At 36.5% G+C, this 19,420-nt stretch overlaps 1 protein-coding gene across 1 annotated transcript in view; it reads right to left on the reverse strand.

The window, feature by feature from the left end:
- The window catches only part of LRP1B (LDL receptor related protein 1B), a 290,821-nt gene that overhangs the window by 89,731 nt on the left and 181,670 nt on the right, over nt 1–19,420 (reverse strand). Inside the window, exons 47-56 of the mRNA XM_041406020.1 lie at nt 17,901–18,023; nt 16,039–16,158; nt 14,731–14,859; nt 13,736–13,858; nt 12,764–12,904; nt 11,478–11,665; nt 9,844–10,027; nt 8,537–8,622; nt 4,897–5,019; nt 1,017–1,198 (exon numbers count right to left, since the gene is read on the reverse strand). Coding sequence (XP_041261954.1) covers nt 1,017–1,198; nt 4,897–5,019; nt 8,537–8,622; nt 9,844–10,027; nt 11,478–11,665; nt 12,764–12,904; nt 13,736–13,858; nt 14,731–14,859; nt 16,039–16,158; nt 17,901–18,023 — 1,399 coding nt within the window. The remainder of the gene's footprint in view (nt 1–1,016; nt 1,199–4,896; nt 5,020–8,536; nt 8,623–9,843; nt 10,028–11,477; nt 11,666–12,763; nt 12,905–13,735; nt 13,859–14,730; nt 14,860–16,038; nt 16,159–17,900; nt 18,024–19,420) is intronic.

Consider the following 19,420-nt stretch of genomic DNA (forward strand, 5'->3'; position numbering starts at 1 on the left):
CTGCTGTTGTGTGCTGTTACTCAGAACCTCAGGACAGATCTTTCCAGCTGGGAAGCTGATTCTGCTCTACAGGCTTTGGACAGGCTCTCCACAATCCAGATGCAGCTCATATTCTTAATAACCACCTGGAACCGAGTTTGTGTGCAGGAGGAAATGGTGGCCCTAAGAACAGTTACAGGTGTCCTACAACACACAGGTGCAATATGCTGGCACCCAGCCTGCTCCACACAAGCAGCAGAGGGAGGCAACTTTCTCCACTCTCTCCAACAGAAAATGTTTTTTTTGGAAATTTGGAAACAAACTGCATGGCAGCGGCAGGATAATTCACTAAGCATTTCTCATTTGTGAGGAAAAAAAACAACCAAACCCAAGATACAAGTAACACCATTACAAATTATAAGTCTGAATTCGAGTTTGTATTTTCAGTAAAATTCTATATGAAAATAAATTAACAAAGGCTTATGTTTAGTAACAAAAATATAAAAAGAGCTTTGCAAAGCTGTCTATACACACGAAGAAGAAACCCAGTAAGTTTACTATGCCTATTTATTTATACATCTAAGTCTACCTGAAAGACTTGGACTCTGTGTACTAACTTTGCAGAGTGATTTTTGCATACTCAGGGATGCCCAGGCAACCACAGAAAGATCCCATGTATTCATCTCTTGAAAACATTAAACAAAAGTCTGCACCCTCCCTCCCCAATTTTACAGGGAAGAAATGGCACAGTTGCAAGAAAATTAAATTCTAGTTCTAAGAAATAGTAGAAAATAGCTTTTATCTTAAAAAAATAGTAAACTAGATAGGTTATATTTTTATGCAAGGAAAAACATTGCTTTTCTTTGTTTAGGTAGAGTCCAGACCAACACAACAACTTTCTCCTATCACTGAATATTAGATTAAAAAAAATCCCAAACAAGCAAACAACTAAGTATTATTTCCTATGTATTTTTTTTAAATATTTTAATATCAAATCAGGATTAAGTAGGAAGTACTTAAAACTGGCTGCTTCATACCCAGCTTGAGGATCTAAGGACAAATCTCTGGGAAACTTCACTCTCTTGCTCACAAGGACAGTTGGGTACAAGCCATTGAGTTTAGACACCTCAATAATTCTCTTTTCAGTATCAGACCAATAGAGATTCTTCCCAATCCAATCGACAGCCAGGGCATTGGGAACAGCTGTATTGTGAACTACCTGGAAAAGCAAAAATGACATTAATTATTTATCTAAATAACTGGGAAAAGGAACAATAATTTGGGAGTTACTGATGCCAGGATATTGAGAGACTGGATATTTGATACAGTGACATAAAGCATGTAAAAATTGGGTATTATTTACTGCTAAACACTGACACTTTTCAGGTAATGACACTTCTTAAGTAGCTACAACAATGTGACACTTTTGTCCTAGTAAGGGATAATGGAGCATACTATGGTATTGCAAAGAGAAAATTACCAATTTCTCTGTATTATGCACGAACTTTTAAAATCTTTTGATCTTTCATTTTTCATCTTAAGTTTCTAGTTTTCTCTTAATGTAAAAATAAATAAATAAATAAATAAAACAAAACCAAACTTTTCTCCCTTTCACTATTTTATTTTTTGTTCCACAGAACAGAGTGGAGATGAGGCTGCTCTCCCCACAGCGTGCCCTTGAGCACATCTGCTGCTCATCTCCCCATTTCTCTCAGCAGTCTCCATCAGCATATCCTTCATTTTAATGTCACCGTAGTGCCATATGTCATCGTGACAGAGAGACCAGGAGAGCACTCAGAGTTGCTGCCTGGAAAGGAAATACTGTGCTTTTATTTCCATCATTCATGCAGCAGAAGAATGAGGAACTTCCCTAGAATTAGTTAAATCTCAAAAGGACTACATTGTTAAGAGACAAAAGCAATTTAGTCACCTACTGGAAGGCCTACAGACTACTGATAGGGATGTGCTATTCTCAGGGTTTTTGATGACTTGGATAATTCTGGAACTTGAACAAATTCCTCTAGATATATGTGATTACAAATCTCATCACAGCATGAGTCAGTCTGGCTTGTCTGGGAGTACTTCATGACAAGTGTTCAGTAATATTCGAATATTCACAATCATTTGAGTCCAATTTCTTCTAGGCTTGAAAATTCTATTCCTGACAAGATCTATCCTGACTATTCCATTCCTGATTAAGTCCTGATTAGCTTTGTGCAACTAGAACTTCAGGAAAAAAAAAAAAAAACCACAAATCAGAAAGCAATACTTGAAAATGTATGAGATTTCTTAAGCACTAATAATGGGTTTATTACTCTGGTGTACATTCTAATTTACTGTTATCTTTATCACTAACAGCATGTGCACCAGAGTATAGACTTCATGTATAAACCTGTATTATGTATAACTGAATGTGCTAGTTTTTAAATTTATTTACCATCTGAAGACATGGAAAGGCCTTCAAGATAAGAAGGGATATGGTGAGATGCTTTAAATCAATTTTATAGTTATGAATATGTAAAAGCACCTTCTCAGGTTGTTACATAATTTATCACCTTATAAAATCTTTTTAAAAGTTAAATTCCAGGACACCTTGCTTTCCTAATGGAAATAAGAGGTTCTATTTTCTAGAAGCTCCACACTACCAGCTTCACCAGTTTATAAAGGAGTAATTGCAGCAACTGCTGCACTGGCACAAGGGACATTTCATGCAGAAATGGATAACTCTGAAAATGCAGGTAGTGGTTTAGCTGTCTAAACACTACACCAGAGCACCACCAAAATCATGAGTCTCTCTTTTTGATGACTTTTCCTTGGGAGAGTCACTTCAACCTGTCCCAGTCACTGAGACCACCAGTGTGGCACTTCATGTGCATGGTCCAGCTTCTGACTGCATTTCCCACTAACATTTGAATCTAAACTCCATAAAACACTGCTAACAGCTGACCACAGCCATGTGAAAAAGCTGTCATTTCAACTCTCTAAGTATCTCCTCCATGAGCAGAGGAGGAAGAAAAATGAGATGCCATCAGGCTTCCCAGAGGTGGTGTGCTGAAGAAATGCCATCTCCTGCAAGAGGAACCCAAGGCAATACATCAAATAGCATCACTTGCACTGAGAGCAGACCTATTTATAGCAAAGAATTACACAACAAGGGGGAAAATATTAAAATGAGAGATCCATCAGGGGAAAAAAATCATAAAAACACTCTCATGAGAAAACAACCCCATTAAAAGATGCAAACAGGTTTGCTAGATAACACAAGTAAATAATAACACAAGCATTTAAATAATTAAATAAATAATCATAGTAATTTCATTTGAACTAATTTTTAATAATATCAGTTATTAAGTATTTCCTATAGCAACCTAATAAAAAAAAAAATCAAAGAGCCACAAAAATTTGGCACTGCCTAAAATGTTACTGACAGACCATTCAGGTTAGACTACTGATTAGCTGCAGTATATAATTCTTATTGATTTTTTTTTCACCTTTTTTTTTTTTAGCTTTCAGAGGCCAAATCTGGGCCTAGTTTTTCACAGAAAAAAACCACTTTTTTGTATGAAAATTAAATGGACTTATTTTTCTGATTATTGGTTTGAATATGGCATCCTATATGAACAAAATTTTCATCAACATGACACTTGTACAAATTGCAAATGGATGGAAAAATGAAATATCCTCCATGTCCTCATCCTAATTTTCTTCTAGTGGCTGTTCAACTTTCTGATACCTTTTCTTAAAAATTAAATTAATAATGAATCAGTAGAAAGCAATTTTTTACGGTCTTCTACCTGGTTATTGGAACATTTTTAACTGGAAAAAATTCTTTGTTCTTGAAATAGTGAAGATTAGAAATAAAGAGTCTGAGTAATCCCAGCCCTTATATAATACTGAATCATCCCAAAGGGACATAAGCTGAGGAGGATGCTTTGGAAACTGTTTAAAGACAATAAATATGATTCAAGGATTTAATGGATTTTGAACCCCACACTTGCCTATCTTCTATTTTTTTCCCCACACAGGTAAAATTTCTGAGTGCATGCTGGGTTTCACTTTTGCCCCAATGCAATCAGATTGCCAGAAGCTGCTCATCCACTTGCTTCTTTTTCTTTTTAAGAACAATTATTTTGGTGTGAAGGATGCAAAGGCTCACTGGCTCCAAAGGTTCCCTGGAGCCAGGGAGTTTCAAACCCTGACTCATAAGGAGCAAAGCTGATGCACAAGCTGAGAAGGAAAAACACAAATCTTTTCTCTCTGCATTTTTTTTTGTTCCCTCTTTGCACACCAATATTCACAGGATATGTTGCTGCTCATTTAACTCTGTGTTTCAGAAGGTCAGACATAATAGAATAAACAAAGCATTCCTTACTGCTTATCACCAGTTCTGGGAAAATGTTCACACAAGTCAACAAATGTGCTTTATAGTGGATTTGTGAACTTAATCCACTACAGAGCCAGAACAGGCTGTGCAGAAATGGGAGTGCACTTTTACCCTTGACAGCAAAGACAGTGAGTTATTTTAATTATCAGTGTAGTGGAGGTGAAACAAAAACAAACTGAAGATCACAGGAAATGTTATACAGGAAGAAATAATACACCAGTGTATTTACACAGCTTACACCTAATTATAGCTCTTTTCTTCTTTGGCATCCTGGAAGCCACATGGAACTGCCAATTCAGTAAACTGTCAGATAAGTCATAAGGAATTTAGCTCCTAAATACAGTTCTCCTTGCCCCTATCTTTACTTCAAATAAGATACAAATGCAATTAAATTTTACTAGGACTTGCTAGCTCACGCTGCGTTTGTATTGATACACCAAAGCCTCACAATCTGGGTTAAATGTATGAGGGAGCATTCCCCAAAGCACTCAAAAAATTTAATTCTAGTAGTGACATTATTAATCCTCAATTACCTTGATGTCACTTCCATTTAAAGACATTCTGTTTATGCGACTGCCATTTGGTCTGCTGGAATCAATCCAATAAATGAACTCTTCTCTGTAGTCAAAGTCTATTGCAATCACATTGTTCAGCCCCTAAAAACAGAAAAAAAGGTCCATTTATTCAAATGTTTGAACACAAACTGCTGGATAGCATTCAGAATGCAAAAACATAGTTAATATTCCTAATGCTTTATTTTACTGTGTGCACATTTCTGAAGCACTTCCCTCTCATTTCCATGCATTACTTGTAAAAAGAGTAAGACAAAGACTGCAACAGAAATAAATATGGTGACAAATTAACTGTGTCACTTCAAAAAATGCAGATGATACATGAAACTAAGTGAGGCTCCTGTGTTTTTCTGTACTCTGATTTAAATGAAATTTAGCAGCAAATACTTCTAATTTTTGCTCAGTTTCACTGCTGATTACTACCTTTAGCCTTTCTTTAGCAAACTAGATGGGAGGATCAGAAATAGTATAATCTTTATGACATTTAAATAATGAAAAAAAAAATCCTTACTAATATAAATTAATCACGAGTTCAAAATGGTAGTGGTGCAAAAAGACATTAATGTTAATTCCTGAATTAGGAGGTTTTGACTTCTTAGATGTATTGTATGTATGCATATACTATACTATATAGATATACTATATACCTCTAGTATTATAGGCACTCTCTCTCTATATATATACATGTATTTATATATATGTGTGTGTGGATACACACAGACACAGCGGTAGATACAAAAAGCATGAAAGTGGGAGATCCAGCAGGAACCTGGGAATCTCCTATGGCTCAAATTACAAAGCCAACACATTTTGAGAGAGAGTGGTGATTATATCTGAGGTACTCCAACACCCTGGGAGGAGCAGTCATACAATAATGGCTTTTCATCCCAAATGGCAGATAAGGAAGAAGAGGGTTGCATTCAGATGATGCCTCTTATTTCCTTATCTGCCCCATAACCTGCTGAATGTTCTGATATGTAGTGAAATCACAATTATCCTTAATATGCCAGGGTGTTGTTATCAATGAAATACGGAGCAGCAGCGCTGAAAGGAACGGATGCGGTCTGTATTCCCTCTATAAATTCAAGGTCAGTTAATCAATTCCCTTATCAGCCCAATAGCATCCTGCTCTCAGGTAGATCAGCAGCCTCCCTGTTTAGTGTAATTCATTGCTGGGAAGGGATGTGCAGGACCAGCCAGCTCCAAAATAAACAACTAAGGACAACAATATTTAATCGTACAGAAACTGATACACGGCTTATCCACCACCTACTGCTGTGTAATTACTGTAAATCTACCTTTTGATCAAAATGTACAGGAAAAGAGGAGTTAGGCTGCACAAATCATCATTATAAAAATACTGAAACAATTCAGTGAAGGAAGACCACTCTCATTTTTCAAAAATATCATATACATGCAGACACTTTTCACAAAACCAGCTGCAGCTCTGTCACTTGTAACTGGGCTGCAAAACACTTGTCCTGTCTCTTTTCCTCCTCTTAGCATAATTGCATCTACAGAGAAACCCCCAGCCCAAATTCTTAACCAAGGAGACAACAGGTCAACGAACACAAAATATTATTTAATACAATTTTATAACATTCTATAAATCAAAGCCAGCAATTTGTAAAAAAATATGGCCTTATCTTTACATATTCCACAACACTGTAAAAGTTTCCTAATGATCAAGACCAATACAGAGAATTGACTTCCTGCACTTTCATTTCATGTGTTTTATTTTGGGTCAGCTTAATTTCAATTTTTATCAGAACATCAACTGCAGATAAAAAATTCTGTACACCTGTAACAGAGTTTTCTGTCCAGACATAATTTCCTCTTTATCATATACATATCTCACTTAAGTCCTCCTAGCATAATTCTTTGTCATTTCACAAGTAATCTGCTTTTTAGAAGGAATAGGGAAGATTTCAAATGGCATCAGCTGCCTTAGTCTCTCATCTTAAACCTGTGGGTCTGTTTCTGTTACACACAGCACACAATATATCCTTGGCTGTGATTTGTGTTCCCTTGGTGCCCCACTTGAAAACATGGAGATAAAAATCACAAATAATGAGGAGGAAGATTATCTACTCTGCCTATTGAAACCCTGAGGATTTTGATGACTAGGAATGAAGGAAATGGAAAGCAAAGGCAATACATGAGACACAATTCAAACAGTTGTATTGTTTATGTGTATTTGAAAAAAAAAGAAAGAAAAAGAAAATAGAGGAAAAAGCTGGCACATAACTCAGAGAAGACTGAAGGCGCTCCTACTTTCAGCTCCTTTATTCTGAGTTTATATGAACAACTATTAGAATGGTAATCACAGATCAAATACACAGAGAGAAGGGTGGGTTTGCTCCTCTGCCAGAGCCACTCTGGTGTTTGCCAGATGTGCAGGAAAGAGCCAAATCCATTATGGCTCTACAAGCACACAAGGATGTCCTTATGAGGGACACAACCCCCTGTCCTGCTGGTAAAGATCCCTCTTTGGCTTTCACATCAAATGCTGCCTTTGCACGAGCAAAGACCAGTGGGTTCAACAGCAGAGGTGTTCATCAGCCCAGTGAAGGAATGGAAGATGGAAAACACACATTTTGTTCAGTGGCTGGAGCTGCTCCCTAATGCATTGAAGAGGAGCCCATTGAATTCAGGACCATCTGCCAGCACCAACCACGAAGAAAATTTCCTGTTCCTCCCCTCTTTTCACAGGCTTCTATGAACAGATACACCAGCAAAAGAGAGAGGCAGTGAGATGCAAATGAGAGGGAATCAGAAGGATTTCAGGAGAACAGACAGACTTTCACAATGTCTAAGCTTAAATAAAGGCAATGCTTCATTCAAGATGGCTAATTTCGTAATTACTGTTGTGAAGACCTGAGCGCCTCTCTTGTGACATTTAGGTGCACAGCATAGTGACACAAGAAGTTACAAAAAGCCCAATTATATTGATGAGGAGTAAATAATTCCCTAGTCTTACTGCAATTGATCCATTAGTATTCAAGGAAATCAATATTTTTATTGAAACATATTTTGGAAATCTAATCTGTGGTAAATAACTACACTTGGGTGAAGCATAGAAGGACAGCAGACTGCTAAAAATGGCAGCTCTGTATTTGCTGGATGACTTTCTATTTTTGCAGTTTTTCACTTTTTCTTTTCTCTGTTATAACATTTTAGAGTAATTACTTTAAAAATTAGATTTACACAAAGATAAGAGTTCACATTTTGTAATACCATAAGTATTGGGATGGCCTGTCTGGAAATAGATTTAGATTATGACAGTAAATGGCCCAAATAATACATGGCCAAATAGGTGGGGATTTTTGAAATTGCACAAAACACATTGTGATGGAAGAGGATCACAAATAACACAATTTTTTAGTACATCAGAATGACTGACAAAACAACTGCCTGAGCTTCAATCATGTAGAATCCAGACAAAATAGTCAATTAAAAGTATTGTAATTACTCTGAAGGTACTGCAGTTGTTCTGTGGTGCACACAATGCCAATTATAGGATGATGTTTCTGTCAGTTGCAAACTTTAGAAAAAAATAAAAGTATTGACTTAAACTTAGAGCATGGTACTATGGTTATACCTGTTTCAACAAAGTGTAGTTGGATCCATCAGTGCTAATTTTTCTTATCTCATGATGATCAGCCAGAATTAAGAAAGGTTCCTCATCTAAACCCCGGGAGAAAGAATATATTAGACTAGCTTTTACGTTAATTTATGGAAAATCAGGAATACAATGCTGAAATACAGATGGCTTGAAAAATAAATGTTACATGCTCTGATCAATGTTATGGATGAAAGAAATATTTAAAACATTCAAATGCTCCAAGAAAGATCAATGATGCAGTATAAAAATGAACAAAGCAATCAATTAGTATATCTTTCAATGCAATTTAATCCTTTTGCCTTTGTAATATGGGAACCACACTGTATTTTAACATAATTTAATGTCAGAGATTAAATGGGAGATAAATTTCATTCCATATGTTTTAATTTCAACTTAATTTTAACTTTCAATTTAACACTGACTACTAATTATGGTTGCAAACGAAGCATGTTTTGACCATTGCTTTTACAGATTTCATTAGTCTGAATGGTACAGAAACCTACTCATAAAAACCTTGATTGTTTAAGTTTGAACTGAAGCCAGATTTAACTTAGAGTTACCCTGGCTTTCCAGTTTATAAAAAATATTTACTTTCAGATACTCATTCATAAAATCACTGAAACATCTCTGACACTAACATACATAACTCTAAAAGTATTTTTTTAAGGCTGTCTTTATTTTAGCTCTATTGAGAGACACCTCAACTAAAAAAAAAAAAAAAAAAAAAAAAAAAAAGATTACCAGAGATAACTAAAAATGTATTAAAGGCTTTGTATCTTTGCTCTTGCACTCTAGAATGTAATGTGTTGTCCAGCCTACTCTGCTCCTGTACTGAACACATTTGCATGTTATAACAGAGTTGCAGTTTCTATTTTTTTTTCCTGTTCCTCCTTTTCAGAGGAGGAAGTTTGATGTAGATTCTAATATTCTAAAGGTGATGAAATCTTATCATAACCATGCTATTTTCATCTGACTCAGAAGCAGAACTAAGCGATGTATTTTAACTTTTCTAATATTTTTCCTAATAAAGTTAATTATTCACGCTTTCAAAAACCACTGTATCTATTTATTACAAATGAACTGAGGGAAACACAGACTAAAAATATAACTTATTATTGCATTCAGACACAGTCACCTTCCTATTTATATTAAAAAAGTAGCAGATTTAAAGTAACTGTTTTTATCTTGCATAGAAAGGTACCACAGACCTCAGGGCTAAGTTTTTTTTTCCCACAAATTATTTGGATACAGCTGTGCATTATAAAAACATTAAATAGTAATACCTGAAAGGGATTTGCAGCCATTTGGGTTATCAGGCTGTGTTTCATACCCTTCTGCACACAAGCATTTGTAGGTTCCGTAGGTATTGATGCATTGCTGGCTACAGGGAAATCCAGATGAACATTCATCAATATCTACACACGTTTTGCCATCATCCTTCAGGAGAAATCCAGGCCAGCATTTGCACTGGGAAAGAAAACCAAATACATTCATTTTTAATTCTGTTTATCACCTGTGTGTACTTGCTTCTGAATATGTTAGCGTCATAAACTTTTTATGCATCTCATTTTTTCAAGTAACATCCTAATTACTTTGCTGCTTGTATGGTTTACAGGAGGCATGCCTACTTTTATTGTCAAATATTGCTGATGTGATCGTAAGCACTATTTCCTCCATAAAAACCCAAACAAAACCCTGTAGAATGAGTAATTATTCTTTCTACTTTAACTGAAGAAAAAGTAAAGCACAGCTTTTCAAAAATATAGAAAGGATTTTTTCTTGAAAATAATGATGGATGGACCCTTTGGAGATCTTAAGTTTCAATTATATATGTTTTTTTTGGTAAAGATAGACAGTTTTTAATTATTTTCCTTGGAATCATTGATACCACCTAGCAATCTGTGTAATCAGCACAGGAATGTGAATGAGAGCTCTTGAGGCTGATTAGGAGCTGGACATGGACAATTCTTGTAGATCCCTTCTAACTCAGAATATTCTCTGTTTCTCTGACATTTATTTGGGTCTGATGATGATCCTGGCAACTTTATCACACGCAATGTGAAAGGTGCAAAACACAACTGGGCAGAGGGGTTTTGAAAAAGGGGCATAAATTTTATCTACACAAGACTTCCTGTCATGTTCCCTCCTATATTCTCTGTTTCTCTCTGCAGAGATCCAGGACATTCTTTCTCCACCTCTTCAACATGGTTTTTGTTGAACCCAGCAGCTCCTGAGTCTCTGTCTCAACCCCCACACTTCCAGAGGGTTCAGTACCTGCAGATCTAAGTCATGCTGCACAAATTTTATTTAGTTCTCAGTGGGCCAATGTTCAGCTGAAAAGATGAAACTTTGGGAGGGCAGTAAAGGTTACTTCAGAGTTAAAACCCTGAAAAAATCTGTCTTCTGTTTTTAGCTGCTGTTTACAGGCTACTGCAGGCTGTTCCTGTCTACTTGTCAAGGCGAAAGAGCAGATTCAAACATCTTCACATGCAGACAATGAACAGTTTTATTCTGCTACTAAGGTGATATTACTTTGTTTAAATATTTCTGTAAGAGTCCCTGTCTTGGGAAAAAAACAAAACAAAACAATGGAGAAAACCACTATTTCTGCTGTTCATTCCTATGTATTGTAAAATTTTTACTCATTGATTTTCAGTGTTCTGTATACACCAGTATGATTTGTTGCATTTAAAGCACCTTTCCATAGGTTTAAAATGTGTACTGTACCATTTTTTAAATACAATTGGCAATTGTTTGCTTACAGGAAATGAAAATTTTAATGTTCTTATTTTGGCATGTAAGCTACTTCACTACAAAGAGATACCACACAGTAGGGATTTATTATAATCATGCAGTAGGTAAACACTTGAGAGCTAAAAACTTGCATTATATTAAACCACATTTTGCAATTTTTCACCTTGTATCCAACAGGAAGGTCCTGACAATCTTGGGAACAGCCACTGACTTTCTTACTGAGGCATTCATTAATGTGGCAGCTTTTCTCATCAGACCCATCACTGCAATCTTCTTTGTTATCACAAACCTCATTTTGAGGAATGCACTTGCCATTTTTGCACATAAAAAAAGAGCTGTTACATGACTGCTCTGGAAAACAAAAAAAGAACACACAACTTGGTGTCATCTCTTAGTATTTGGGATTAGTTTTCTCATGGATCAGCTGCTGGGTGTGTGCAAAACAAAAAATAGTATAACAATTCTTTATTGATAGTTTTATAATAACTTCTCACTTTTCAATGTCTTTGAAGGTTATTCCTCTCCTGGAAAAATGGGTGAAGACATCAACTTAATACTCCCTCCTAGATATTTTTTTCATATAATGGAGAACCCTCCACATAATCTCTGCACAAAATACACTTCTAATTTCCAAAAGTTAAAAAAACTCATGGGTTCTCCCCTCTGTGTGTGCCGAGGTGTTTAGGAACACAGCTGGCTGAATTCCAATGCATTCCTTATCTAATGACCTGCAAATATGTTCTTCCTTGTTTAGCAAAATTTCAATGCATCATTTCAGCTACATTCAGATCCTCCAAATAGCAATTGGAACATTTAAATAAATATAAGGTGGGTGTCCTGCCTCACCTCACAGCAGATGAGTGTTTTCCATCAAACCTGGAATAAAGAACCAGGCTACAGAGCAATGAAGACAGAAGAATTGGTCTTTCAAAAAGCTACAGACTAGAACAACAAATGCAGACCAGAACTAATTTCCCTCTCAAAAACCAATCAGACCTCATAAAAATTATTAATGTAAGAAGAAAATATCAATAAAACCAATAGCATTGGGTCAATGATTTACTAAAAAAAATAGTGTTTATTATTTATAGTGGGAGCAACTTTATATCCCCTTTTATATGAACTCCTCCTGTGTGATGAATATCTGGAACCCAATAACCATTATAGGAGCAAGCTAAAAACTTTGGAAATTACAATATTAATATAATCCTATTTTAGCATCAACAGGAGTTATGCATTAAGGAAGTGTCTGCAATTTTATGCCATAGAAACTGGTGGCTTGGACTTTGTAAACTGAAGTTTTGGATGCTCAGAACAATTTCTCCTTGCAAGACATGACCAAAATCACCAGAAATTTAAGGTATGAGGTTTTACATTTGCTGACTTAGGACTCTAAACCATCGCTCTCAAAAAAGAAAAGTAACGCATGTTCTTCCAAAAATTACAAACCTGAACTTTTGCACTTGGTGTTGATAGGGGCTTCATCAGAGTGGTCTGGGCAGTCAAAGTCCCCATCACATTGCCACTGGGAATTCAGCAGGCAGCGCCCGTCAGCACAGGTGAACTCTCCAGGACGACAGCGACGATATCCTACAAAACCAGCAACCACTCACCTCAGGCTTGCTCCCATAGTTTCAACATAAAATTTTTGAGCCAACACAAATAAAATTATTTTTTGCTCCATCTAGAGATGCAGAGTGTTGTGCTTATAGACCAGCAAAGAAAGAAATCAAAATAAAGACATCTATAATATACAGATATTTTCTAGCTATTTTCTCTTGTGGTTCTCATTTCTAGAGCAAATTTAAGAGTAAATAACCAATACAGATTGTAACAGCAGAAAACCAGGCATGATAATCACCAATTTGTCATTTTGAAGGGGATATTTGCTCTGTATTTTCCATAAATATTATTTACATAGATTAATGTTTCTGAGTATGGCCCAGATACATTGTACAGACAATCAGAACATACAAGAAACCCTAAATTCATGTTAATGGTGAAAATTAAACATTCACATATGGTTATAATTGATATAATTTAAATGCAGTGATAATCATGATAGATGTGTTTAATTTTTTGAAGAAAAAAACCCCATATATGGAGACACAGACAAAAATACATACAATAAAGATAAACTTATTAAACAACAAACTCTAGGACATACTTTTAAAATTCTTCTAAATATTATTAGCAATCAACTGGAAGACTTTATGGAAAACAATTTGTCACTGTAGGCCCAGATCCAAGTTAATTCCGAGCTGTATTAATTAATGCATAATTTAAAAGTGAGAATGAAAAAAATTTAAAAAAAAAAGAGTTTTCTTTTTCAATAAAGCCTTAGAGTAGCAGGCCCTGAAGAATGCCTTACAGTTAGCAGTGTGAAATTGTTTCATTTACTCTATTTTTTGTTATACTTGCCACATTCCAGGGATTCATCTGATCCATCTCCACAGTCATCATCGTGATCACAAACAAACTGTTTGGGAATGCAGACTTTGTTATGGCACATGAAAGCATTCTCATCACAAGTGTTATTGGGAGCTAAGGAAAATACAGCACATAAAAAAAAGAAAGAAATTCAGAACAATCAGATAAACAGCCGATTTTCTTACACAAAGATGAAATGAGAAGTGAATTTGAGGGAATTCAATGGAAATAACCATAACTTTTTAGTCAGATAAAAAGCATCACACAATTCAATACCAGAAAAAGCTATTTATCACAAAGAATGCTACAGAAGTAAAGATAGCTAAAATCTTCTGTAATCCAAGAAAGAAAAACTTCAGAAGTCAATGCTGTCTATGACTAAACTAAGGTCTGGCTCTGAAGAAAAGAATATTTGGGAAAAAGAGATGTCCTTATATTGGTCTGCTCCTGAACAAATGCTCTCTGAAGTCCACAAACACTCAAAATATATAGAATACACTTATGTACCATTTTTATGTATTAATAAAAAAAAAAACCCTACAATGAAACTTTTACTGAACTCCTGACACTGTTCATAGAAATGTGTCTCAGGAAGACTGGAAGTAACATTTTATAGGGCAAGAGATGCCAGGATCTGAACAATTAGCCAGAAAAAACTGAAGACAGAACTTGCATCTCCCTTCTTGATGCGCAACCTCCTTTGCGCAACCTCCTTGACATGAGCAGCAGCATTTTCTTCAGGAAGAGCAATAAAACTGCAGAGTCACTGAAGTGCTGATTTTCACCAGTCAACACTGCAAAATGCCTGTGGCATGCCACACACCCTGTTCTCCAGCAGGGCTGCCTCGCTGTGTCAGCCTGAGTAAAGCTGTGAAGGATCCTCTCCATGTGCTCACACGTGGGTCAGCACTCTTCACCAGCAAAGTGGACATGAAAACAGCATGAAATAGCATGAGAATCACATTTTTTTGGACGTTTAAACCTACCACAGCCCGCTGTGGAGAGCTCATCGCTTCCGTTGGGACAGTCGCGCTCCCCGTCGCAGAGCCAGTGCTGGGGCACGCAGGCGTGGGAGCCCAGGCAGCTGAAGGTGTCTGCAGCACATGTCACTGAGCCTGGGGACACATGGCAGGGAAGCCCTCAGCACTGAACCATCCCAAATCCCCAGCTGGAATACCCTAACCCATGTTTGTATGGTGATTGGCAATGATTAAATGGGTTTGTTTTAAAGTCTCAGTGATTATTTCATTCTGTACATTATGATAAACCTACTGGCTGGGATAGTTTTATAGGCAAATTTTCACAGAATTCACAGAATCACTGGGTTGGAAGAGACCTTCATGATCCAGTCCAACCCAGCCCCAGCACCTCAACTAAACCCTGGCACCCAGTGCCACATCCAGGCTTTGTTAAACACACCCAGGGATGGGGACTGTACCACCTTGCAGGGCAGCCATTCCAGAACTTTATCACTCTTTCCATAAAAAACTTTTTCCTAATATCCAACCTAAATTTCCCTTGGTGCATCTTGAGGCTGTGTCCTCTGTTTCTGTCAATGCTGTCTGGAGAAAGAGCCCAGCCCCATCTCACTAAAACCACAGGGAGACCAACCCCACCTCACTAAAACAACTCTCAGGGAGTTGTAGAGAGTGATAAGGTCACCCCTGAGTGACATCACAGCTTAGTCAGACAAAACAATCCTTTTCCAGCCTGAGAACCAAGGACACCATTGCAGCTTCAGGCCCAAAAAGTGTAAAGGACAGCAAACTGAGGAGAGCAAACTGAGAGGATGAGACTTCATAACCTGAAGCTGTGATTGGACAATTGACCCCAATATGTAAATGCACCAAAACTTAGAAAAGTGTGGAAACTCCTGACTGATTGTCCATTTTTGTGACCATTTTGGGTCCATCTTGGGCAGAGACACAACAAGGCTCTTGCACTGCCCAAGGTGTATCCTTTGAAGGCCTTTTAACAGATACCAGTCCATCTTGGGCAGAGACACAGCAAGGCTCTTGCATTGCCCAAGGTGTATCCTTTGAAGGCCTTTTAATAGATACCTACTTCATTCCTTTAACTCTGTCTAGACTCTGTTCCAGGCCAGCCTCTTTAAGCATCAATAGAATTACACAAATTGTACAGTTTCCATAAAAATGAACCTATCTGCTGGATCCCTCACACCCTTTGGAGATTCTATCCTTGTTCCCCTCCCAGCCTGTTCTTGGATTGGAACACGTGGTCCCCCTCATTCTGCATGACCTGACCCAGCCCAGAACTGAAAAGATCCAACTCACCACAGATGGCATCGCTCTCATCTAACCCATCTCCGCAGTCGTCCTCACCATCGCAGGTCCACTGCTTGGAGATGCACTTGTTTGCAGAGCAAGCAAACTGATTCCAGGAGCAGGACGAATCTGGGGATGACACCAGGCCCTGCATTTGTTAGGTTCACAACGTCACTGCATTCCCTGCCGTTTCAAGCACAGTTTAGGGTTTTTTGCACCACTCCTTTCTCTCCTCCCACTTTCCATGTATTAAAACGCTCCAAGTCCATACAATCCCAATCTTGTTATTCAGCATATTATCAGTTTGTCCAAGAGTTTGCATTCAGCAATGCATTTTTAAAAGTAAACAGTGAAACATTCCAAAAGGCATTCCAACATTTTCAAATATTTTTTAAGTGGGATGAGGATAAACACTTAAAAAACCTGAAGCCTTGTTTGCATATTTAACAGATGCTACAACTACAGTGAACTGCTTTATTTGGGTAGCAGGACAGAGAGGGCCCAGATCAAATTTTCCAACCCAGCCTTCCTCCTGCTATTCCAGAAGTTAACTCCATCTTTAAAAGATGTAATGTTATTTTTTCTCACAAGAAAAATTTCTGTGTGTTTGCTTTATCCCATTTACACTTTTCTATAGATTGAAAATAAGAGCTCAGCTTCTACATTTCAAAATCAGACTGCAAAACTGTCCTAAATCAATGATATTCTTTTCTGAAAAATTCAGGTATTGCATTTTTCCCAGGCTTCTTTCTTTAAGAATAAAGATTATTTTGCTGCAACTGATTTTGATGACAATAAATTTTAATATTAACATTAAAAAGAATTTTAGGTATTAAAACCTGAATTTAAAGGAGAGCACTGTAACAGGTATCTCAAAATGGGAAAGAAGCATTGACTTAACCCCCTTCCCTTTTGTCCACAAAAATCAGCTAATTCAGTTTACAGTATTGTACAGAAGAGTATAACACCTGGAAATTTAAACACCAAGTTATGCTTGACAAATGTGGCCCACAAAAAAGACTCTGATTGTCACAGTGCACAGCACTTCCTAATTTCAAAGTTATGAGATAAAAATATACAATGTAAACTGCAAATCAAATATGGAAGCATGTCAGTGGGAACTGGGTCATGAAGAGAGTAATAAAATAAATAATAAGTAATAAAATGTTCAGTCATGGTAAGAAGTAAACGAAAAAAAACCACAAAAAACTGAAAAAAGCCCCAAATGTCAGGTCTTATTTAAATTAGGAATAGAAAAATTTGACACTGCTCTCTGGTACAATTTCATGACAAAAATAATCCATTCAGGTAACCTATACAAACTGAAAAAAACAGTTCTCATTCGGAGTAAAACCAACCTGCTCTTTACCTCAATTAGGTAAAATTTAAGAATGTGAAACGATCTGAGACAGAACAGACCCTTAACCCAGTTCACAGCTCATGCTGTATTTTATTTACATCACTTTTGTCATTACTTTAAACAATTTTATCTGTATGGCCTCTGATGCAAAGCAATGCCAACTTTGAGGTCTGGGTATTTCCTGCTGGGCCCCAGACACTGATTCAGATTCATTCTATCTGTAAAACTCTTTTAATGAGGAGTTGTGAAGAATTAGTGGAATTGTTAAATATGCAATTAATAGAAAATCCTGTATATAAATATATCCTTAAGAGAGAAAAAAAAAATAAATTAAAGGGCTTTTATTCTGGCACAAAATAGAATTTAAGGTATTGGCAGCATGAAGTATTAGAGTTGAATCTGAAAACACAGCATTAAAGACGCTTTTATAGAATCTCTGAGATATAAATGCACACTTTGTTTCCAAAGTGCATTAGTGACTAGAGAAATACAAATAAGACAAAATGCTCACCACAGTGCAATTCATCTACTCCGTCCTCACAGTCTTTCTGCCCATCACAAAGCCAGGTGGTCAGAATACATCTTCCACTAGGACAACCAAAATAATTTTCTTCACATGTGGGTTTGTTTTGAACTGTGATAAAATAAAGAATGTAATGTAAAATGGTCTCTACTAGTATGATTAGGAGCCTAATACATTTCTGCTAAAATTCTGAATACTGATGGACAAAGTGTTTATGTCTAAAAATGGAAAAAAAATTGTGTTAATAAAAAAAAAAGTGATTGCTAAGTAGTTTAGGGAGTTGAAATAGTAATTTTTTATTTTTTTCAGAGAAGAATCAGAGCACAGCTTCAAACTAAATCAAAAGGCCTAGAGAGGAAAGTAGTTCAGTTTACAGGTTTTGAGGTCAGGCAGGTCAGCATTGCTTGTTGTTTTACACAAGCTGAAGAAATTGCCCTTCTGAACTTTCTGCTGTCATTTACAAGATAACCTAATTGTGGCAGTATTTTTGTCACTGGGAGAAGCCACAAATCTCATCCATGCACTAACAGGAGCTAAACCAGTGATGCTGGAGCCAGAGGTTTAGACTTGGTCAGAAATTAAAAAGTTCTCCCTTGTCTTTTTAATTTTGTTGAGTCAGAAAGTAATTTAAAATTTGACGTTTATGAATGATTAAGAAACCAGGAGTGAGGAAAGAAAACATGCCACATGCAAAGTTTCATGATGCAAGCAAAATATTAGTCTAATAACAGCTTATTTTCAAAATTTTAAGCAAGGTCCTGGGAAAGCCCAGGATTGAATTCCAAGCACTGGAGACCACTGAAACTCTCTGCCATGGTTTTCATTATTCCTTCAGTGTATTGGATTTGTTTTCAGCCTCCTCTCTTTTAAAAGGAAAGGTAAAGTAAACATTTATGGCTGCTACAGCTGTATGAATGAAAAAAAAAAAAAAACAAAAACAAAGACTAAAGAAAGAAGTGGAACATCTGTGATGACTTGGTAGATATTAAAGATTCCCTAAGCAAAGCTAACCTCCATGAGTATTTTGCTGTAATTTTCTCTAAGAACAATGACACTGAACCAAACTGCTAATGGGAATTGCAATATTCATAACAGAAACAACACTCAAAAACTTAATGTGCCAGAGCTGGTCAGTTTTGAATGAAATGGCAAAGGAAATCACATGTAGCCTGAGTGGGAATGGTATTGCTTCCAAGTAAAGGGAGGAATGATCCAGGCAATTAGTCACACATTAAAATGATGGAACATTTTGGCACACATTTGGAATTCAGAGAGAAGTAATACAAATAAATGGACAATGGAATAAAATGCACATTAGTGTACTTATGCAACATTAGTTTACCGAAGCTGTAGCACACTGCTCTCAATATTTTCCTTGATATGGGAAAAAAACCCCTTTCTTTCTCTAAAAATACAGCAAATTAAACTATTTTGACCTTAATGAAGTGTTATATACAACAAATTCTTCATAATTAAGAGATATTCTAGAGAACATAGAGATTAGAATG

This window comes from Onychostruthus taczanowskii, unplaced genomic scaffold (assembly GCF_017590055.1).
Source record: "Onychostruthus taczanowskii isolate IOZ18803 unplaced genomic scaffold, ASM1759005v1 scaffold10, whole genome shotgun sequence".
Taxonomy (NCBI): domain Eukaryota; kingdom Metazoa; phylum Chordata; class Aves; order Passeriformes; family Passeridae; genus Onychostruthus; species Onychostruthus taczanowskii.